The sequence below is a fragment of the Heteronotia binoei genome, chromosome 7 (assembly GCF_032191835.1).
Source record: "Heteronotia binoei isolate CCM8104 ecotype False Entrance Well chromosome 7, APGP_CSIRO_Hbin_v1, whole genome shotgun sequence".
Lineage (NCBI taxonomy): Eukaryota > Metazoa > Chordata > Lepidosauria > Squamata > Gekkonidae > Heteronotia > Heteronotia binoei.
The window spans coordinates 107835991-107860148 of NC_083229.1; the positions used below are offsets into that span (position 1 = coordinate 107835991).

General features: G+C 44.2%; 2 protein-coding genes across 3 annotated transcripts in view; one reads left to right on the forward strand and one right to left on the reverse strand.

Moving 5' to 3' along the window:
* LOC132575417 (enoyl-CoA delta isomerase 2-like) overlaps window positions 1–15739 on the reverse strand; it is a 46198-nt gene extending 30459 nt beyond the window's left edge. Inside the window, exons 1-4 of the mRNA XM_060244180.1 lie at window positions 15683–15739; window positions 11166–11333; window positions 4376–4445; window positions 2914–3004 (exon numbers count right to left, since the gene is read on the reverse strand). Coding sequence (XP_060100163.1) covers window positions 2914–3004; window positions 4376–4445; window positions 11166–11333; window positions 15683–15739 — 386 coding nt within the window. The remainder of the gene's footprint in view (window positions 1–2913; window positions 3005–4375; window positions 4446–11165; window positions 11334–15682) is intronic.
* Window positions 15740–20053: 4314 nt separating this feature from the next.
* On the forward strand, window positions 20054–21647 carry LOC132575420 (core histone macro-H2A.1-like). Of its 2 annotated transcripts, XM_060244185.1 has the most exons (2): window positions 20054–20729; window positions 20830–21180. In XM_060244185.1, exons 1-2 carry the CDS (start codon window positions 20147–20149, stop codon window positions 20961–20963), a joined length of 717 nt encoding a protein of 238 aa, XP_060100168.1. In that variant the 5' UTR covers window positions 20054–20146; the 3' UTR covers window positions 20964–21180. The 2 variants fall into 2 exon arrangements, with proteins under 2 accessions (XP_060100168.1, XP_060100167.1); XM_060244184.1 differs by having other exon boundaries at window positions 20054–21647.
* The last annotated feature ends 2511 nt before the right edge of the window (window positions 21648–24158 follow it).

The window sequence follows — 24158 nt, forward strand, 5'->3', positions numbered from 1 at the left end:
CATAGTAAAACTCTAAAGCCTGCTCAGATTCAGGTTGTTTTAATACAAGGAAGTTTCAAAATAAGTAAAGGTGCTGAGTCGAGTGGTGTCGATCTAGTTGGTCAGTATAGTAGCTGCATCCTTCTGCCAATGTATGTTTGAATGTTCTCTCTGCAGTCTTACAATATGGCTGAAACTTTTATAATATAGTGGGTTCAATGCAATGAAGAGGCAAGGTGGTAGTGGTCATTAGATACAGCATAGTATAGGACTCCACTCAAAAGACTGGAGAACTGGGCCCACAGGGCCAACTATATACATATTCAAGTTCCTGCTCAAGCATGCCATTGGATCATTCAACCAGCAGGGGGCCCTTGATTGGAGCAGGGCAGCAGAGATTTGGATCCTACTGCCCATTGTTCCTGAGCAGGACCGGATCTACATGTTTTCTGGGGGGGGGGGGGCAAAATTAAAAAATGGTGCCCCCTTATGGGCCATTCTATAACTTATGGTCCCATAGAATACAATGGACTTCATACCCAATTTGGCGCCCCCCTCCATTGGCGCCCGGGGCAAGCACCCCCCTCTGCCCCCCTCTAGATCTGGCCCTGTTCCTGAGTCCCCAAACTCAGGCTTAAAGGCTCCAATGAGCCAGGCAGGAACACCCACAAAGTCTTCAGTTTGGTCCTCATACACAACAACTTTCTTCTCTCTGACACAGGGCCATTTATTTTGTATGCTTTGGGCTTGGCTCTGCACTAGCCACTTTTCAAGAAGGAAGCCTTCTGTCTTTATCAGGGACTTTCCCCTCAAACTTCCTTAAGATGGATTTGTTAGGCTTTGTCGACAGGTCTCTGCCTGGTGAAAAGAAAAAAAAGAGCAATCCTAAATGGGTCTACTCCGAAATAAACGTTTGATGCAATGGGATTTACTCCCAGGCAAGTCTTCTTAGGACTGCAGCCCACATGTGGTCTTTGGGGCTGCTACTGCCAGCTGCTTTGTTTCGTAAGCAGAAGTTGGCATCTCATCATTGTGAGAAAGAAACTTGCAAACACCACAGGAATCCAGCTGCAGTGCTGACACCTGCTGACCCTAACCTTGTAAGCAGCTTTAGAAGGCAGACTGAAAATTAAGTTTCAAAAATGGCATCACACCCTCACTTCCTTGAACTCCCCACCCCCAAATCTGCAGGAATTTCCCCAAGCTGGAGTTGGCAACCCTTCTCATAGACAGTTAAACACCTGGTCTTTATACCACTAGGGTTCTTGGAGCTTTTGCACATGCATGTTTAGGAGGAGTCCAACTGGCCAGGATGTGGGTCCCAGGAGGTCAAGTGAAAGAGGACCAATTCAACTAACCCTACAATTCAACTAACCCTACAAGTTTGGTATAACAGGAACAAATAAAGTGCATTCAGACCAGAAAACTCTGGATGGCAAAAGCAAGTGAGCTGAACCAGAGGGATGAGATCAAACAAAACACAATAAATTGATTTGTTGAGGGGTCAAGCAACTGTGCCGTTGCAACCTTCTTTAAGACACATTACAGGCATGCTTCAGACTTGTTATGCTCAGGGGTGGAATTCTAGCAGGAGCTCCTTTGCATATTAGGCCACACACCCCTGATGTTGCCGATTCTCCCAAGAGCTTACAAGGCTCTTTTTTGTAAGCTCTTGGAGGATCGGCTACATCAGGGGTGTGTGACCTAATATGCAAAGGAGCTCCTGCTGAATCATGATGCAAAAGAAATTATTCCACAGGCAAGGAATTCCGAAACATTTCAGAAACACCTTTGAATTTCTCAGATCACCACTAAATAATTCTATTTTCTAGGCCATCTACTTCTGCCCTGAGCCTGCTTTGGTGGGGAGGATGGGATATAAATCCAATTAATAATAATAATTAAATATATTATTAATTATTATAATTAATAAAAATAATACCATGCATACCAGCAATAAAAGTGTTTATTATCATTGCATAGCTATCTACTGTGCATAATGACGACAACAGTGATAGCGCTGGGATAAATGCAGGGACCAGGAGGCTTCATGAGGGCAGAAAGGTGTGGCAAAAACCTTGAGAAGCCCAGGGGTGTGCAGGGCCAACCCCCAGTGGGTGGATGTGGCCTGGTGCACCAATGACAGGGCTTGGGTGGCTAGCGTACACAGCAGTTGTGTGTGGGGAGGGCAACCTATTAGGACTCCAATATAATTGGGGCGAACAGCCTGGAGGGTGGGGATTGGAGCAGGAAGGGTGGATCTAGCTATTGGGCTGAGCACTTAAGGCGGTGGCGACTCAGAGTTGGTGACTGACAGACAAGAGGGAGAGATTGTGTGGACATGACCAGGGTGTGCTGTTAACTACTTTGGGCCCAGGAGTGCTGTTAATTACTTGCAGGGATCAGGCCGCTGTTCAATGAGGCAGGATCCATCTTTCCTGTGTGATCCAGAGAACTGGGCAAAGGAAGCTCTGACTCTCCTTCCTTCCCCAGGGGACCAGGAGGGGGAGGAGCCTCAGTCAATAGAAGGAACAGAGGCTTGGCTCAGGAGCTCTGCTGTGTGATTGAGAGAGCCTGGCAAAGCAAGCTGTTCCTCCCTTCCCCTCCTCCTGTGCGACTGAGCAAAGCTGTGATGCAGAAGGAAGCAAGAGAGAGGGTGAAGGAAGTATTTGACAGCCAGTTGCTCAGGGGGGTGATATGAGCCCTCCGGAAGTCTGATGAGGTCCCTGAGCCACATGTTTGACACTCTTGCCTTACAGGGTCACCATATATTTGCTGCAACTTGACACCACTTGAAACCACCAAAGTGTGTCACTTGAAGGAGCTCACTAGATTGTTTACATCAGCGCTATGAGCTGCAATTACAGTCTGGGTTGTGCCTTCCTGTAAATCAAGCAATTAATACTGAGAATGTATTTAAATATTCCTTCTTACGCCAGTAACTTTCCGTCATCTTTCATTATCTCATCGACATTTTCAGAAAAATTCTTGAGATCGTTTCCACTACTGAAGTAATCATCACATCCTATGGGGGAAAAACAGGCAATAACTCGCCTTAGCAAGAATCCAAAAATGATATTTAAATTCAGCAGCACAGTGAGAACTATAATACAAATACCTCTGGATAGAGTTCTAGGGATGTCGCAAGCAACCGATAATGTAGTATGTTTTGTAAGATAATTTGATAGTGCATAATCATTAAGCTAACTCTAGAGTTCCAACCTGATATTATTTATAATCTCTCTTTTATTTCTACAGCCATTGTTATAGATAAGGAATAAGTTAAATAAATGACTCATGGAAGACTTGCAGCCAATATGTGAAACTTATCTCTTCTCACACTTTTCCATGGGTAGCATACAGCCCCTTGTCTTCTTAAGAACCATTGTAAAGAGTTTTCTATATCTTGTTCCTGATTCCTTAGGTACAGGAACTGTAAGGAACTTTTCAGGGTTCCATCCATTTTGGTGCTCCATCCACATGTAATGGGAACACATGTTATGCATTATTCTCTTGATACCCAGGGTTGCCATTTTGTGTGGATGGAGCAATGTGTGCATTTTCCATGCATGTTCAGCTTCAGTATGTGCCAGTATGTTCTGTCAAAAATCTGGGGTTCTGTTCACTAGCCCCCCCTGGTGTAGGTGGTGGTCCCCCACCACCAGCCCTGCCCCCTACTGCTGATCAGCTGAACAGCAGGGGTCTTAACTAGCAAAAAGAGGAAGGCATGAGTGATACCCCCGGCAACATGGCAACATCACTTCTGGAGTGCACAAGAAGTTGTGTAATTATCCAGGCAATGTTCTGGTATTTGAGCAAAAACTCTATAGTAGAAACCATTTTCACCAACAAGTTTTTGCCCAAATAGCAGAACATCACTTCAACATTGCATTGTGATGACATCACTCCCTGTGCACACCAGAAGTTATGTCACTATGTTGCTGGTGACATTGCCTGGATGTTCCTCTTTCTCCTGGTTACTAGGAGGGACCTCATGACACTGGTTCACAATACCAACATTGAACGTTCATAGAAAATGCACACATTTCCCCCTTCACACAAAATGGTGGCTGTGCATACTGGAGGATAACACAGATGCCACTGTTATTATGCACCCTTGACCATCTGAAAAGGCCTTAGATAGCCACCAAAGAACCAATATAGTTCATGAATTTCTATCATTTATATTTACAAGCATTCCTTTACAACTGAAAGCTGGAAACACATGCCCTTTTTAATGACTGAAGTCTGAGTTTTGCAGGAAATCCAGACAGATTTTATTCTGTAAAAGTTTATCTTTCATTTCACCTGGTAGATGTTCAGCTTTTCCATTCATAGTAGACATTTGGCCTCCATTGACCCAACATTCTCGCGGAACTCCCAAGAGTCTAAATACCTGTTATAACAGTTAAAGTAGAGTCATCCTTGGCAGCTTCATCAAGTGCTTGCATAATTTCTTCATACATCTGCACAAAAGGAGAAATGGGAGAGTGGAGGGAGGGAGGAAAACAGTTTATATTGCACTATCTAAATGCCAGAGACAGAACAGTGTGGTTATGAGCAGCAGACCCTAATCTGGAGACCTGGGTTTGATTTTCCCTACAAAGCCGGCTGGGTGACCTTGGGCCAGTCACTATTCTCTCCCGACTCTTTCAGCCCCACCTACCTCACAAGGTGACCGTTGTGGGGAAAGGAAGGGAGGGTGATTGTAGGCTGCTTTGACATTCCTCAAGCTAGATAAAAGGTAAAGGTAGTTCCCCTGTGCAAGCACCAAGTCATTACCAACCCATGGGGTGACATAACAGCATGACATTTTCACGGCAGACTTTTAATGGGGTGGTTTGCCATTGCCTTCCCAGCCATCTACACTTTACCCCCTAGCAACCTGGGTACTCATTTTACCGACCTTGGAAGGATGGAAGGCTGAGCTGGCTACTTGAACCCAGCTTCCACTGGGATTGAACTCAGGTCATGAGCAGAGCTTTGACTGCAGTATTGCGGCTTGCCATTCTGTGCCACAGGGCTCTATAAAAGCAGAATATAAAAACCTGTTCTTCTTGTCAAAAACAAGCAGAGGAATCTCTAATGAAATTTCTCTATTCCTCTATTACCTGTGGCTTCATTCAGGTGCAATAAGGAACCACCATTAGTCATTATCTGAATTACCATGTAATCCCAAATAGAATTGCCCATGACATCATTGGGCACTGAAGGGTATAACTCTGCTTAATATGGCACTGTTAGCCCTGCAAGTCCTTAAGCTTTCATGCTTACTTTTCTGCCCCTTTCTTCTCTTGCACATGGCTTGGGTATTGAAAGCTTCTGCTTTTCCAAGATCAGTCAAAATGACAAACAGTAGTTTGTTCACATGCCTACAAACAAGGTTCTTGAGTCTGTCATTTTTGTCCAGTCCATCCAGTGTTGAGAACACAGAAGTCTTTAGAATAAAGTTGGAGACCAGTTGCACCTTTAAGACCAACAAAGTTTTATTCAAGGTATAAGCTTTCATGTGTACATGCATGGGGTGGAGAAAGAAAGAGTAGACTCCCATAGTGAGAGATTGCATTTGAATTCGTCCTACACTACACTACCCACCTCTTCAGTTTTTACAGCTATTGCATCTTCCTGCTTTCTCAGCAGCAGTGATGCTTCATGGTAAATGATTCCTGATACTATTAGTTGAGTTCTAGATGATCTTTCAGGATCAGGGTGGCAGATAAGGTTGAATACAAATATTAACAAAAAAAGTGGTCTCTGTTTGATGTTGTAACTTTGCATGCAAGAGGATCTGGGAGGGAAAGGGTTAAGATAATTCTCTCACTCAGGCACACTGGGCATGGGCAATGAGCCCCACCCTCTCCTTGGTTAGATGTTGAGTCTCTTTGGGTCTTGTTTGCCTTCTGTTTTCATCTTATATAGGATCTCTTTTCTCTCTCTTACCTGGGCTTAGAGCAGTAGCAAGTTAACCTTTTTTGAAATTAATCTCTCCTCTGTAAGTTAAATGTACCTATATGAATATGTCATGTAAGATGTGCTTCTATTTTTATAAGTAAAATTTCTTTCTGTTGTTACCACTGGAGTCAGATCGTCTCTGTAATTTGTTTGAACAGCATTTCCCCCTTAGCTGGGAAATGTGGAGAATCAGGGATCCTGCATAAAACTTCTGTGCTTCCTAGGCAAAAGATAACTTTTCCGCATTTAACCCATTAATTTCCTGATCCCTGAAGGTAAGTATGAATTGGGCTTTGGTGAGGATAGTAAATAGAAATCAGCAAGGATTTGAACACCTATATAATATATTATGGAACACTGATATCTAGAACGTTGCTCTGTGGTGGTAATGATAGCATTTATATCAGACATTTCTAATGTTCAAATGGTAACCACACATGTTCTCTCAGTTATCCTTCTACCCTGTGGCATTTCTTTTCAGAACTGACGTATGTGATCTCTTTCAGTCGGTCAGTCAAGTTTTATTGCAGGACCGAAGCTGTCACAGTGTTGCAGGCATAATCATATATCAGGAGAACAGTAGTTTGGCCCTTGTCAAAGCGAACCAATTTGTCACAGCTTAACAGAGTGAACTGTACCGTCCTTCCCGAGTGTTTGCAGTTTGTTCTGAATATTGCGCCACTCTTGTCTATTACCTGTCATTCAAGGGAAAAAACACAACTGACATTTGGGAAAATGGCCAACCTGACCTCACATCAAGGAAGGGGCCTTCCAGGGCGTTTATACATGTAGTCGGTTTTCAACTGCCTCTACACCATATGGCAAGTTGTTTTTCTTACTGACACGTCCCCAAAATCCAATAACTGAAATGGAAATGAATTAAATGCTTGCTTTAACTCTGAGCAGGGCTTTTTTTTTGTAGCAGGAACTCCTTTGCATATTAGGACACGCATTCCTGATGTAGCCAATCCTCCAAGAACTTATAGGGTTCTTATTACAGAGTTTACTGTAAGCTCTTGGAGGATTGGCTACATCAGGAGGGTGTGGCCTAATATGCGAAGGAATTCCTGCTACAAAAAAAAAGCCCTGACTCTGAGGTTTCCTCCCCACCACCCCAGCTGGAAGAAAGAAACAGACATGGGATTGGGTTTAACTCAGGGCCACTTTATTAACTATTTAAACCGTTTGCAACAAGGACAAGTCCCAAGCGTAGAAATAAGCCAAGGCCAGGAGTTGCTCTAGACCACCTCCTTGCTATATATTAGTGCTCCTTGCCATATATCAGAGCTCTCCCCACAACCCGTGAAACTTAGAGGGGAGCAGCCTAGCCAGGGTGGTCCCAAAGGCAGTTCTCATTCCCTGCTCTGGGCTATGAAACTCAAAGACTGAGCCTAATGGACATCTTGTCCTAACAGGAAAGGAGCCGTGTGGTGCTCACCGGATCTGCTTTTCCATTTCCTTCAGTACCCTGCCAAGTGACTAGTTCTATTTAATGGATCCACCATGTCCAGTTTTCCCATAGTCCACTGACAATAGTGCAAAGTAGGCAAAAACACCCTCCCTTACTTGCCAATCAAGGGAGGGGTGAGGCTCACATCAGCCTAGCTCTCTACCATCTCACCCGGCCCCCTCGCACCAATATCCCTCAAGCCTGGGGATAAAACAGGCCCTAATTGCCCCTGGTCTCCTTGAAGGAGGTTGCCATTGCTGCTGCCACTGTAGCCAGACATCTGGCAGGCTGCAGCCTAGTCCTCAGGCCTGCCCTGCCACTATGCAAACTAGGCAATTGCCTAGGGTGATGGCCTTCTGGGGGCACCCCCATGTGACTTGGTGATGTTATCAGTGGGGGGGGGGCACCTGAAGTTAGCTTTGTCTAGGGTGCCAGACACGCTAGGGTTGGCCCTGCCTAGTTCTCAATGCCATCACTGGAGCCTCCCCCCACCATCCTGCCTCTTGCTGAGCACATGCTGAAAGAGGAAGAGTGGAATGGAGACTTCCTTAAATTCATGCCAGCTCTGCCCGACTGCTGCAACACCTAGTTGCTGGACATCACCAGAACACTGACTCTTCCTCCTTCCAAAGGAGGCAAAGTGGCCCCCACCTGCAGTCGCCATTGGCTCTGCAGCTGACGGTGAGCCAAATTCTTACTTGCGATGTGGGAATTTTGGGAATTGCTTCAAAAGAAAAAAACAAGAGGAATCCTGGATGCTTGATTTTTATCTCCTTAGCAATCTGTGAATCTGAGCCAGCCAATAATTATTGTATAATAAAGAGATTTGTTCCTTTAAACATATTTTTGGGGAACCTGGAATGGGCCATGAATTCTAATTCCAACCAGTACTTTAACATAGTAAACCTTATTTTAGTGGGTAATAGATAGCATTGCCAGCTCTGTGTTGGAAAAATACCTGGCGATTTTGGGGGTAGAGCCTGAGGTGGGCAGGGTTTGGAGAGGGGAAGGACCTCAGCGGGATATAATACAGTAGAGTCTACCTTCCAAAGCGGCCATTTTCTCCAGGTGAATCGACCTCTGTTCCCTGGAGATCAGTTGTAATCCCAGGATATTTCCTGCTGCTACCACCTGGAGATTGGCAACTCTCAGCCCCATAGCCAGATATTTTTCAGTGGGGGAGATGGGGCACACATGCCCTCGATGTGGTGACATCACTTGGTGGGGTGATGTCACCAAGCAGCCAAGGGACACGTGCAGCAGCGTCTGTCCCGTCTACAGCTCCACGTTTGAAATCACTGCAGGGCCACCAAGTGAAGCAGCTGGACCAACCAGAAGCCTCCTCATCCTGGGCTTTTGCACAGCCTTCCATCTCATCAAGCCCAGCCAGCCTCCCTCCCTCCCTCAGCCAAGTGGCCAATGGGCAGGTGCAGCAGCTGAGGCATTGGGGTGCTCTGATTTCTTCTCCTCCCCCTCCCTTCTTGCATGCCCCGGAATGCAGAGAGCTGCTAAGCTCATCCACTGCCACTGTTCCCTCTAAGCTGAGTTAGTGTGAGCTAGCTCACAGATTTTTAGCCTCCAGCTCACACCTTTTTGTCTTAGCTCAAGAAAAATGGCCCCAGAGCACAATTCTTTATGCAGTAGCTCACAATACCAGAAGCTCACAAAGTAGATTTTTTGCTTACAAGACTCTGCAGCTTAGAGGGAACATTGCCCACTGCCTGCCTGCCTGAGGTTCTACTTGCACACTGCGGCTGGTGCAGCCATGGCTGCAGTCAGCATGAGCTGGCAGGGGCAGAGCTGAGGGTAAAGGCAGGGCAGAATCCAGAGGGGGCATTGCCCTCTGTGCCCCTGCCTGGCTATGGGCCTGGCAACTCAAGTAACAGAACATGTATCACTTTCTAACTGAAGCAGCAGAACAGCAAGAGTCTTGATGAGGGACCAAAAGTGATCAACTGAATTTATTTTGAACCATTTAATTCCCCAGCAAACTGTAGATTTGTTGTGTCCAAATCTGGACACAAATAACAACTGACACCATCCCTTGGAAACCATCCCTTGGAAATTAATGGCAGAATTCAGCTCCCTAAAATCTCGAAAACGATTGCCTATTTTGTCATTACCCAGAGATCAAGTAATACAATCAGCTACTGGTTGCCCTGTGCAACCGGTTCTGAAATTAATGTGCTTGTAAGAACAATCAGAAATGGATGGCTGCCAGCTTGTGTAATGCTCATGAAATCTTCTTAGAGTCTCTGGGGTGCTTCTGAAGGTGAAAGCAGCCATGATTGGGGAGCATTAGAACTGCACTGCTGCACTAAACCAGGTGAAATCAGATGGAAAACATTCTTATTGGGACAAACCAGCTATTTAGAATGAAGTTTGTCTCCCATCTTGTCTGACTCGTTATAATGTCCTCTGATTTTTGTAGCTTTCCATCCTTCCTTATTGGAGGCATTTATGAAAAGCAATAAACAAACTACAGAAATGCTAATTTTATTAAGGCAATAATAAGCATGTGGTTAGTTCTTGGAAAATTACAGCAAGTAAACTGGAAATGAAATAAAATAGATCATAGAGAGATTCTTAATTGCTGTGGACTAATATACGTATGCGTGTACATACATGCAGATACACATTAGAATATGAACTTCTGCCCAAAATAAAAAGCATCTTATTTGTTTTCATTTCTCCTCTTGTCTAGAAAAGAGCTGCAGTTGTTTAAGTAAAAAAAAGGCACAGAAACAGTTTGCAAATTATTTAAAAACCTACTAAAATATCCTAATGAAGGTCCTATTGATTTTCTGAGATATTACAGCTTCAGAGCAAGAGAGTGGTGGTAATTCCTCATGCACAGAATCCTAACCAGTAACCAAAGTTTGTTTCTAATGTCATTGATTCTGAGGCTGTTAGTTGAATCAACTATCCTTGTCCCACAGGCATCAAAATCCCTGTGTGTTTTCTTCACACATCTTAGTTCTAGCAAGAAACTTCAGTTTAGTTTTCTGTGAACCCCAAACCAAATCACTTTTTTTTTTTTAGGTTTGTGCCCATCCCTAATTGCAAGTCCTATCCTTTGCTGCCAACAGGAATAGCTCCCTGCCCTCCTCTAATAGACAGCAATTGAAACCTTTGTTTATAAAAGTTTGAGAGACAACCTGCCAACACTTGGGGTGGGGTCGGCGGGGGGGAGGAGTCTTCTTATTCTTTAGCTCAATGATAAAATCTTTTTATAAGTGCAAAGTTCAAAATTCACAGCCAGCCAACTTATGAGTGACCAAATTGATTTAGCTAAAACACATTAGGACTTTAATGACAATTCTTTATATAATAATTTTCTTGACATGAAACAGGTTCTCTAATTATTCAAGGAATTTGAGTGATGAAAGGTTCCCATGGATTTCAGCCTCTAATTAACTCTAATTTCAGTGAGTTTCGGCCTTTAATCATATACATAAATCAGGGATCAAAATCGTTACAAGGTTCTTTTTTCAAAATAATAGCTCATTTTTTTTAAAGAAAAAAAATTGTAAGAGGCTAAATGACATTGCTTTACTGGCTATTTTGATTATAAGTCCATGAAATCAGTTGCATCGCTGAGAACATTTTTGCTAGATAATGGATACATCTTGACCACTTCTATATGCCCAATCCTTTAGCTGATTTAACTGAAACCACATGCCTGCTATTAATTTCAGATGTGGCTGTGCCGTACTTATATTCAATACGTAATGCAATTACTCTGGATTCTATAACTAGCAGCTTTTTGCTAGCTTTTACTCACCACAAGATTGATAGCATTTTTCTTGTGTGGGCGATTCAGCATTATCTTTGTGATCTTATCTTTTGCAGTGACGAGAATGGTCTTATATTTGCCCACCACTTCACTGATGGGAGAATCACAAGAAACCAGGCTGGGTTGAGTGTCCACAGATGTAAGACGGATGGCATTCTGCATTCAGCAAAATACCAAATTAATAGAAGTCCAAGAATACAGAGCGTGACTCACCTCATTATTTATCATTTACACTGCACTTTTGTCCCAGTTTTCTCACAAAGAAGTGATTACAAAAGACATGAACTTCTTTACACACTGTAAAAGTATGACGAAGTATATGCTGCACATGTACGATTCTTTAATGCACAAATACTATACTTTTTATAGTTTCTAAAGTACCACTTCAAATCAGTTCTAGAAACTTTCCTTCTAGACCAGCGGTCCCCAACCTTTTTGGCACCAGGGACTGGTTTTGTGGAAGATAATTTTTCCACAGACCAGGGTGGAGGAGGGATGGTTTCAGGATGATGCAATTGTGCACTATATATATATTAGTTTGCTATGGTGGTTAAGTGTGTGGACTCTTATCTGGGTGAACCAGGTTTGATTCCCTACTCCCCCACTTGCCGCTGCTGGAATGGCCTTGGATTAGTCATAGCTCTTACAGAGTTGTCCTTGAAAGGGCAGCTCCTGGGGAAAGCTCTCTCAGCCCCACCCACCTCACAGGGTGTCTGTTGTGGGGGAGGAAGGTAAAGAAGATTGTGAACCACTCTGAGACTCAGAGTGGAGGGCGGGATATAAATCCAATGTATTATTATTATTATTATTATTACTACTACATTGTAATATATAACGAAATAATTATACAACTTATGGCCTAGTTGCTAACAGGCCATGGACCAGTACCGGGGGTTGGGGACCTCTGTTCTAGGCCATGCATGTTCTTTACAAGTTAGAATCATTGAACCATCTCAGCTAAGGGATGAAATTCTCTCCCTAGCATAACACATCAAAAGTTTTTACAGTAAAGGGGAAGGGGAACAAAAAGCTTGCGAAAGCTTTTGGTGACTTCTGTGTTGTGTTCCCCCATATTTATTGTTTGTTCATTTTTTAGTATTTGTGTATGTGTGTGTGTGTGTGTGTGTGTGTGCTTCCATGCCTGCAAGTCACGGTGACCTCTGGTGACCCTTACTGGGGTCTGGACATTTTTCCGACAGGGGGTTTGGATATTGTCTGCCTCTGCGTCCTGTCCTTGGTATTCCTTGGAGGTCTCCCATCCAAGTACTTTCCAGGGTCAGCCCTGCTTAGCTTCCGAGATCAGGCAAGATCGGGCTATCCAGGTCAGGGCATTTATTGTTTAGATTTCATTCTTTGCTAGCAGCTTTATATATTTTTTTTGTACTCTTTGATTTTGGTTTCAAGAATCAGAGGGAAGAGTATAATCACTGTAAGTAAGGAAATAAGTAAATGTAAATCCGTTCTTCCAAAACTTTGGAATATAACTGGCATGGAAGAGACTCACAAGTGGCTGGTCTCTTGGAACATACAGTCACCCTTTGGCTCAGATCCTACATTGCATATGTGCCATGTGATATTTGCATGCATGTGAATTTAACCATTGACCCCTCTCCATCAGGCAGTGCTGAACCAAGGGCAGGTGCTGGGAGCGGTTTGCCCTGATGAAGGAAATAAGGGGGTGCACTGTCATACCCCTGAACGAATTCCAGGCAAAGAAAACCTGATGAGATGAAGATCTTGGGACTGCAGCACAGAGATCATTGGACTAAAAGTTCCCTCCGGGCTCTATGCTTCTCATCTACCTGGCAGGGTTTATTGAGCTACGTGGCTTTGAAAACACAGCCAAGAGGTGGTTGCAAGTCAGTTTTATGGTGCAGGAGTTGTGCAGAGAAGTGCAGCTGTTGACCAAGGTGTGGTTCCGGGGGCCCAAGCCAAGCTCTTCTTCCCCATTAGAATCATTGCTGGCTCCAGTTCTCAAGCTTTTGCCAGAGTGGGATTAGAAACGGGCTGGTCTAAGTGAATTGGAAAAGTGCAGCCGAGGAGAGGGTTTTTTTTGGGGGGGGGAACCGCAGTGCAGGAACTCATTTGCATATTAGGCCACACACTCTGATGCCAAGCCAACCAGAACTGCATTCCTGTACATTCCTACTTTTTAAAAAACCCTGACTGAGAGACTATATGGCTGATAACAGACAGGCATTTGGGGGCAGATTGGAGGCGTCCCAAATTGGGCTGGCTCAAGAAGAAGCATCCCAAAGCGTCCACAGCTCCCCTGCGAGCCATTCCCATCCCGTCCATGGGGCGACTTTGGCGCTGTCAGACAGCTGTTGGGGATGGGTGGCAGATGAGTGTGTTTGGAAGGATTTTTCGTGTCGGTTTCTAGGGCATCTCTGAGTCGCTTTAAACCAGAGCTGGATTAACAATTAGGCCAAGTAGGCACTGGCCTGTGGGCCCCCACACCTTTAGGGGGCCCAGGCCTGCTCCCCCCTTGTTTCCCCCCTGTTTGCAGCCCTCCCAGCCTGCACACACAGCCAGCAACTGAACTGCTCTTTGCCCAGCTTACCTGGTGCAGCTGCTGCTGGCATCATCACCAAGTTTGCTTCTCTCTGCCTCTTCCCCACAGTTTTGTCAAAGGGGCTTTTGAGAAGGTGCCTGCAGGCTGCAACAGGGGCAGCAGGTGGCAGGGCGGGTGCTCCAACTCTGAGATAATTTGCAAGGGGGCCCCCAAGAGTTTGACTGCCTAGGGGCCTCCACAGGGTTTAATCCAGCTCTGCCTCGAACTGCCCATCTGTTATCAGTCCATGATTTGCGATGTGTGTCAAATAGGCTAGGTATCCCACGGCCATCCGGGACTGTTTTGCAGATGCAGTGGAAAATAGTGGAGATCCTAGTAGGGTCACCCTGCAGATGTCCGGAGTTCCTGACAACTGATTCAGTCATTAGGGCTGCCAAAGCAGCTTGCTCATTGCCTAGGTGCGATGATCTATTTTTGCTCTGGTAAATAAGTAGGTGCTGTCTTTGAACAAACATCAGAAGGTGTGAGAGAACTGACAAAACAGCCAGCAGAATTTGCATAGGTTCATACAGAGAAGCCAGACAAAAAGCAGAAGGAGAATCCTGGAGATTCCTACAAAGACAGAGTCGGATCCTGTGGAGATGTTCACCTCTGGAATAAGAAGCCTTCTTCAGGGCCAGGCTGGTTCTGCTAGAGGAAAGCATCTCTGCCCGCAGAGTGGATCCATGTGGTCCCATCCAGGCAGTTGAATATAGTTTACACCAACTGCAAGACTTGTATACCTGTGTTTCTTCTTCTTCTAAAAATGTTGCATATTTTATCGTATTTTTTTTAAAAAAAATTAATGTAGGCTTTGTATTGTGGAAGGATGATTTGGAAACTACAAATTTTGGAAACTACAAAACCACTTTAAAGATTCTGATTCTGCATGAAAATGGCAGCCCCATAGATTCTACTAGAGCTATTATTATGTCTCAGCTTTTTTGAACTTTAAAACAGAGAGGTGCTGCTTTAATCCAATCTTAATTCAGTTTTAACTATATTTATCACTCAGTTACTTACGTATCTTGACTCTAATTAGCCTTTCCTGACAACTAACCCCCTCCCTACCCTCTCTCTACGTATATGTAATGGTTGGCAAAGTCTGTTTTAATGTATCTGAAGAAGTGTGCATGCACACAAAAGCTTATGCCCAGAATTAAACTTCGTTGGTCTTAAAAGTGCCCCTGGGTTCTACAGAGACCTCTGTTATAGTGCACAAATACTGTTATGTAGAATTTGTTTCAACTTTATGGTGATAACAGCCAGAGGTCATTTTGTAGAAAAAAAGGTGGTGGAGCTCATCCAGGGATTGTTATGCAGTGCACATACTATTCAATGGACAAGGAGGTGGAACTCTCAGAAGGAAGAGGTGGAACTCTCAGGAAGGTTCAGGAGCTGTGCTCCTGTGAGCTCCCACTGAATCTGAGGCCTGATAACAGCAGGCATTTAACAATTTTGTATACAGCCCCACATCACAACGTGTCGGAACGATGCATTTCTGACAAATGGACTAACTATTGTAAGCACTTTGAAAATCAGTGAATAATTTAGGGAATTCTAATTTGTTATGCAAAACCTTACATTGAGAATGAATTTTGCATGTCACCCATAATTAAAAGTATAATATTCAGTACCTAGATACTTGCATGGGTTTTTATTCATGCACTGCAGGGAACAGGGCACTAAGTACGCAACATTTACTGTACATATGTACTTAAATACATAAAGAGAATGCTAGTCACCATTTACCTTTTATCTAAGAAATTAAATATCCATAGGGCAGAAATAACTGGTACTGCTTTCTGTGCAAAATACTTTCAATTACGAAGTGGAATGAATCCATCCCCCTCTTTGAGAAGAAAACATTTCAGAAACAGAGAGATTCTTTTTAACAATACTGTTGTTTAACATTTCCCCCCAAGCTCTAATCTTTCTGAATTACACTCACCTTGTTTAGTGATCTGTTATCCCGCTGTGACTCAACTTCATTTCCCAAGTGCTTCATGTTTGCATTTACTGGAGCAAAGAGATGAAGTGGTGGCTCTTATTTATTCTGCAGCTCATAAATGAAGCTCCACCCAATGGAGCTGTTACCTGGCATGGATTTTTTTTTAAGGCTCAAAAATTTCACATGCATTGTTTTGATAATCATTATAATCATTCTATAAGGTAGGCTAGTGCCTTTACTATTTAGATATTCAACATGTATTGCAATAGCAAAGGGCAAGCACAAACAATATCCCATAGTGGCATGTTACACCAAGCAGTGAATAAAAAGATGCAGGACTTTATGCAAGTTTTGAATACTTATGCAAGATGTTCTTGAATTGGCTCTTGGGTGATATAGCGATGGCAGATAGGTATATTTAAAGTTGGGAAGTTTTGGGAAATTCCTGGAGATTTGTGGGTAGAGCCTGAGGAAGGTGGGGCTTGAGGAGGGACCTCAGCAGGGGATTCAGCCATAAAGTCCACCCCCTAAAGCAGCCATTTCCTCCAGATCTCTGTAGTCTGGAGATTAATTCTGGAAGATCTGCAGCTTCCACCTGGAGGTTATACACAAGAGAGATCCATAGAACTAGAACATGGAAACAAGAAGAATTGCAACTGTGGACAAATCATGAAAGTTCATTGAAATAAATTCAATGTGTAATCTCTAAGTACAATATCACAACATATTTAGAAAGTGCAAGGTCACAAAAGGAATCTACCCATCAATAATTGGATAACATTCACTATAATACTAATCCAAAGCATAATAAATACAGTCTCGCAAATGTCCAAATGTATCTTCTTGTTTGGGGGGGGGGAGGGAGAGGAGATTGTGACCGCTCTGAGATTCAGAGTATAGGGCAGGATATAAATCCAAAATCTTCTTCTTCTTCTCAACATGCTCCTCCCAGTATTCCCTTGAGAACACAAATACAACCAGGACTCTATCAGCAACACTGGCTCCAGACTGAATAATGAATCAAGTTCAAGGTTGTGATGCCATCTGGGACCATTGTATTGGCAGGACTGTTTCTTCCTATATGCCTCTCAGAGTGGAATTCTAGCAGGAACTCCTTTGCATATTAGGCCATACACCCCTGATGTAGCCAATCCTTCAAGAGCTTACAAGGCTCTTTTTTGTAAGCTCCTGGAGGATTGGCTACATCAGGGGGTGTAGCCTAATATGCAAAGGAGCTCCTGCTAGAATTCCACCCCTGTATATATGGCTTTTTTTGTAGCAAGAACTCCTTTGCATATTAGCCCACACACCCCTGATGTAGCCAATCCTCCAAGAGCTTACAGTAGGCTCTGTACTATATATATAAATTGCATTTTTGTGTAGGATTTTGATTGTCTTTTTATTGTTGCAAGTAACTTTCAGACCCTTCAAGAAGAGAAGCAGCAGACAAAAAATTCTAAGTAGCTAATTAACTAATGTTTCTCATTCATCTCATTATAATAGCCTCAGCCCTCTGAATTTGGTAGTGTTTAATTGAAGGTCAGAGGAGATGAATAACACTGCAATAATTTCTCATTGTGTATTCAACAGGGGAGCAAAACTAGCTCATTAATTACGCAGAACTCATGAGCCCGTCAGAGCTGGCTCATGGGCAGAGAAGGGAGTAATGAGAAGTCCATGAGAGGCAAGGTGTTAAAGGCAGGCAGATTCGAGACTTGTCTGTATGTATCTCTCCCTTCTAGCCACATTAGACTCAAAGAGGGAATGAACAAACTGAAGAGAAGAAGTTGGAAACAGCATGAAACACTAGGGCGGGGGTGGCCAACGGTAGCTCTCCAGATGTTTTTTGCCTATAACTCCCATCAGCCCCAGCCAGCATGGCCAATGGCTGGGGCTGATGGGAGTTGTAGGCAAAAAAACATCTGGAGAGCTACCGTTGGCCACCCCTGAACTAGGGAAAGAACAGCTTGTTCCTGGAAACTGAATACTCAGTTTCCAGAGAGGAGCTCAGAATAGCAGGAGTGGCCTGGTTCTGATGATCACGTTGCGTTCTGGTGTAATGAAATTCTCTTCCTCATAAGATGAATTTCTTCTGAATCTTGTTTCTATTTATGAAATAAAGCCAATTGATGGGAAATGAATGTTTATTTTTTCTTTTATATATTATCACATTCTCTAAAAACACAGAAATCTGCAGCATGAAAACACAACACACTAACTTTTTACATTGCTGTGGAAACCTCCATGTCTCACAAACTCCTCTTTCTCTTTTTTTGCAGCGTCTGCATATGCATCCCACTAGTTAAGATCCTTTTCACAAGACCTGCTTTTCGTGCTTGTGTCAGCAGAGGTGAGACGGGGCTTTTTTAGCGCTGGCATTTTACGTTAGGAAAGCCCTCTCCCTTGAGACTTGCCTGGTGCCTACACTACATTTTTTACCTTCTGTTTTAATTAATGAGTTTATCTTTTACATTTATTTTTGTTATCTGTTCCTAGCTTCAGGACTTTTTTTAGTCTGTTAACAGTGCAATCCTAAAGACACTTTCCTGAGAGTAAGACCCATTGAATAAACTGTGGTAGAATTCAGAGTAGACCTGCTTAGAATTGCTCTCTAAATTACTTTTTTTTGTTCTAGCTGAGGTTTTAATAGTTCGTTGGTTTTAACAATTTTATACAGTTCTATGGTTTTAATAGTTCATTGGTTTTAACAATTTTATACAGTTCTATGGTTTTATCATGTTTTACTTTTTAAGCTACTTTGAGCAGTTTCTCTGGAGAAGCAACAAAAACATTTCCTAAACAAATAAATAAAATGCACAGATGTTGCCATTATGCTTTGGATAATTCTGTATCTCTAAATTGGTTTTTGAACATCCCAGTTGTTCTGCAAGTCTGACTGTACCCCAAGTTTGCAGAGCTCTGTATTTTAGTTATTGATAGAGGGAGTGAGCCTGCTTAAGAACAGTGAGACCGATTTCGCACTAGGGCTTGTTCCGGGTGGAGAGCCCTTTTGCCCCCAGCGCTTCTCTTGGTTTTCGCACAAGCTGCCCTAGAGCTGCGAGTTGGCCTGCCACTTTTCCATGGCAAGCAGAAACCACTTGTTAAAGGATCTCACTTGCTGCAGAAAAGCAGCACGCCAACTCGCAGCTCAGGGGCAGCTTGTGCGAAAACCAAGAGAAGTGCCAGGAGCAAAAGGGCTCTCCACCCAGAACAAGCCTCATGCGAAATCGGCCTGAGAGTTGCCAGAGTAGGAATTCCAGCTCCAGGTTGGGAAATACCTGCAGATTTGGGAGGTGAAACCTGAGGAAGGTATGGTTTGGGGTAGGAGAGACTTCAGTGAGGTATACTGCCATAGAGTCCACCTTCCAAAGCGGCCATTTTCTCCTGGTTTGTGGATCTCTGTCGCTTAGAGATCAGTTGTATTGGTAGGAGGTCTCCATCCACCACCTGGAGGTTATCACCTCTACGCCAGAGGAAACTTCTTAGTCACTAAGCATCCCTTTCGATTCCTAGTAAAAAAATATATTGGTAAGATTATTACTGAGTTTCATGGTTGGCTGAATCTTGAACTTTGGACTTCAGCTTATAAAAGAGGTGGTAAAGTCATTATGAAATTAAAAAAAAAACTTCAAAAAGCCCTGTGTGTTCTAACTTCTGCATCATCAAAAGATGTTGTGAAGATCTTTCCACGACCCAATCAGCAAAGACTTCCAGTCATTTCATAAGGAAAATGTGTAGGTAGGAACAAACGAAGTCCTGTAAAGTTACAAGCACACCCACCACCTCTAAGGCAAACAAGTCTTTCACTAGTGCCTCCAGGAAAAACAAGTAGAAGTGGAGCAGCTGGGGCCCTGTGGAAGCTGATGACATAACAACCCCACCGCCTCTGAAGTTCAAAGCAAACACATCTTGCACATCTGGAGGAGTAGCCCTGTTAGGGCTGAACTTGTTGAAATGCTGCCAGATCCACAAATGGGTCTTCTGACTTTTCTATGCATACCTTGTTTCATTCTGATTAGGGCCATGGCACTGGGGGAAGGGGTTGTTTATTAATTCTACTCACACACACTTGCTGGCAGAGTAATTAACACAGCAACAGTGCACAACCTGATTAAGCCACTTTGGTGAGTCGATGAGAGCCAGTTTGGTGTACTGATTAAGTGTGCAGACTCTTATCTGGGAGAACCAGGTCTGATTCCCCACTCCTCCACTTGCAGCTGCTGGAATGGCCTTGGGTTAGCCATAGCTATCACAGAAGTTGTCCTTGAAAGGGCAGCTGCTGTGAGAGCCCTCTCAGCCCCACTCACCTCACAGACTGCCTATTGTGGAGGGAGCAGATATAGGAGATCACACAGTGGCTGAGCTGAGAGAGGAGTGAGACACAGGGAGACATATTGCTACTGCCGTTGCCGCCGCCGCCGCTGGAAGCGACCGTTGTGCTGAGCCAGACCTTTTACACAGAAGATGTCCAGCAGAGGTGGAAAAAAGAAGTCAACCAAGACTTCTCGCTCAGCAAAGGCTGGGGTCATATTCCCTGTAGGACGAATGTTACGTTATATTAAGAAAGGTCATCCAAAATACAGAATTGGAGTTGGTGCTCCAGTGTATATGGCAGCTGTACTTGAATACCTTACTGCGGAAATTCTTGAATTGGCTGGAAATGCAGCACGGGACAACAAAAAGGGCCGTGTCACTCCTAGACATATCTTATTGGCTGTAGCAAATGATGAAGAGTTAAATCAGCTGTTGAAAGGTGTCACCATAGCTAGTGGTGGTGTATTACCAAACATTCATCCAGAGTTGCTGGCAAAGAAACGAGGATCAAAAGGAAAACTGGAAGCTATCATCACTCCACCCCCAGCTAAAAAGGCAAAATCTCCTTCACAGAAAAAAACCACGACAAAGAAAACAGGTAGCAAGAAAGGTGCAAGAAAATCAAAGAAACAGGGAGAAGTCAGCAAATCAGCAAGTGCTGACAGCACAACAGAAGGCACGCCAACAGATGGCTTCACTGTCCTGTCTACTAAAAGTCTATTTCTTGGGCAGAAGCTGAACCTTATTCACAGTGAAATCAGTAATTTAGCCGGCTTCGAAGTGGAGGCCATTATCAATCCCACCAATGCTGACATTGACCTTAAAGATGATCTAGGAAGCACGTTGGAGAAGAAAGGTGGAAAAGAATTCGTGGAGGCCGTTGTTGAACTTCGCAAAAAGAATGGGCCATTGGACACGGCAGGAGCTGTTGTCAGTGCAGGCCATGGATTGCCCGCTAAGTTTGTGATCCATTGCAATAGCCCCAGTTGGGGGGCAGATAAATGTGAAGAATTACTGGAGAAGACAGTGAAGAACTGCTTAGCTCTGGCAGATGAGAAGAAACTGAAATCAATTGCATTTCCTTCTATTGGAAGTGGCAGGAATGGTTTCCCAAAACAGACTGCTGCCCAGCTGATCCTGAAAGCCATTTCCAGCTATTTTGTGTCAACAATGTCTTCTTCAATCAAGACAGTGTATTTTGTGCTCTTTGACAGTGAGAGTATAGGGATCTATGTGCAAGAAATGGCCAAGCTAGATGCCAACTAAGACTAGGAAGCAAAGAGCACCAGCCTCCTTGCCCATCATTCCCCGCCCCCAGCCCACATTCTTAATCCCTCCTTGTGAAACAGAGCTGCCCCTTATTTTAAATTTTGCTCATTTTGGGGAATATAGGTGGGACCTTCTTTTGACTTTCTAAAATGTTTTTATGTTGGCACTGATAGTTGGCATTACTGCTGTTAATGCACTGTATTCCAGGCATTGTCTGAATTTAGTGTAATTTAGGAGATTTTATAGTTTTATTTTAATGAAGTATGGATTGATGCAGAAAGTTGTTAGCAGTACATAGTCTTTTATTCGTGAAAGAAACCGGCAGATCCTATTTTGTAACTGTGTTGTGGTGCTTTTATTGAGTGGCGTTTCTTTCTCATTTTTAAAAACAAAAACAAAGAGAGGCTACACACCTAATTTGTGTTTACTTCTTGTCTTAATGATAAATCTCAGAAGAAAAGAACCCTCTTGTCCTTAATTATATTTGCAATTTGGAATTTGTGTGAAATGATTAGTAAAATGATATAGGAGATTGTAAGCTGCTCTCAGTCTCTGATTTGGAGAGAAGGGTGGGGTATAAATCTGCAGTCGTCTTCATTTTCTTCTTCGATAAAGGTTTGTTTATGAAATAATATACTTGATAGGAAAGAGGAGAGGCAGAGATAGGTTCCTAACTATATATCTACCTGAGAGAAAGAGAAGACTTGTATGTGGCACTTCAGAGAAGAATGGGAAAATTAGAGTAGCAATCTGGAGACAGACAAGGAATGACACTTTACAGGAGAGAAGGTGCTGACCTCACTATCCTAATTTACTTCTTGCTGCCCCCCTGCAGGGCCTTCTTCTCTTCTTCTTTGTACACCAGACATTGCCTTTTTCAACATGCCTCCTCAAAATCTAGTGTACAAAATCCACAAGATTAATCTTCTTATGTAGACTTTCAAACTTTTCTCAAGAAAATGGTTTGGTGAGTGCATCTGCAATCATTTCATCTGTAGGACCAGGGGCGACCCAATGCTCTGTGGCGCCCTAGGCAGACTCGCTGCCTGGCACACCCCCACAAGTGCCTCCCCGCCACGGCTCTGCGCCCCCCCTCCCCAGCACGCCTCCTCCTCCTCTCTCCCTTCGGACCCTTCCCCATCCCGGCGTGTCAATTTCAATGCCAGAACTGGCTCTAGCGCCATGTTCTGGCTCTCTAAAGCACCCCCCCGGCCGAACACTCAAATCGCGGGTAAAACCACACCGTGGGGCTGAGGCACGCTCACCGTCTCTCAGGAACAGCGTCCTGAAAGGGCAATCTCCACTGACACTGACTCCTCCCTTCCCCACTTCCTGGATGGGAGAGGAGTCAGTGTCAGCGGGGATTGCCCTTTCAGGATGCTGTTCCCAAGAGACGGTGAGCACGCTTCGGCCCTGTAGTGCGGTTTTACCCATGATTCGAGTGTTCAGCCAGGGAGGGGGGGCTTTAGAGAGCTGGAATGCGGCACTAGAGCCGGTTCCGGCATTGAAATTGACACGCCAGGGTGGGGAAGGGTCCGAAGGGAGGAGGGGGGAGGCATGGAGGCGTGGAGCCGCGGGGGGGAAGCCGAAGGGAAGGAAATGGAGAGGCGAGCGGGGGCAGGGGAGGCAGGTAAACTAGGTGCTTTCCTGGGGCACCGGGAGGGGGGGAACCCAATTTAGTGCCCCCACCCTCCCGGCGCCCTAGACAACCGCCTAGTTTGCCTAGTGGGTGAGCTGGCCCTGTGTAGGACAGTATTCCATCTCAAGAAAACCTTCTTCTTGCATTTTTCTTACCAGGTGATGCTTCACACCCATGTGTTTAGTTCTTGAGTTGATCTTCTCCGGCCTTAACAACACAGATGAGCCGATCTTGTAATGGGCCGTTCAAAAGATCCCCAAATTCACAATGTTCAGCAAGGTAATGGAACTCTGCAATGCATTCTGCTATATTTCACCGGTTCGTCGATCCTGCTTAAAAAACAGAACCCCTGTAGAGTGACAGATGGTGGCGGCACTGGCGGGTAAAAATGGGTCTTCAACAGAGCTATCAGGCATCATAAGTGTTTGTATTTGGTGCAGCAGGTGGCATCACAGAATTAACAGGAGCAAAACTTTTTGCTCCACAGTCAGACAATAAAATGGCCCACTTTTATTCTGCCCCTTGTTTGTAGATAGTAAAATAGTCTATCTGCATAATAGTTCCAAGAGGTGAACTGACTTACACAAAATTCTTCTATATGGGCCTGTGCAGCCTTTTCTGTAGTGAATCAACTCAGCACTAATTGGAAGGCAAGGAACAAGCTAGCCCAATCTCAGCTTATTTCCACACTTTCTTGGGTGTTTAATAACAGGGGGATCCCATCCTTGTCATCATCCCCAGTTGGGGACAGAGGATCCTCCAGTTTGGAGGCCCTCTCCCCACTTCTGGGTCATCAGAAAGTGAAGGGGGGATGTCTGCTGGCCACTCCTTTATTCCCTATGGGAACTGATTCCCATAGGGTTAATGGAAAATTGATCCATGGGTATCTGAGGCTCCGGGAGAGCTGTTTTTTGAAGTAGTGACACCAAAATTTCAGCATAGCATCCAATCCATCGCCTCAAAACACACACCCCCCCTCCGCAAGTTTCAAAAAGATTGGACCAGGAGTTCCAATTCTATGAGCCCCCAAAGAAGGTGCCCCTGTTCTTCATCAAATGGAGGGAAGGCATTTAAAAGGAGTGCAGTCCCTTTAAATATGATTGCCAGAACTCCCTTCAGAATTCAATTGTGGTTGTCACAATCTTGCTCTTGGCTCCACGCCCGAAGTCTCCTGGCTCCACCCCCAAAGTCCCCAAATATTTCTTGAGCTGGACCTGGCAACCCTACCACATTTTGTGTAGTAGAGCAAACAAC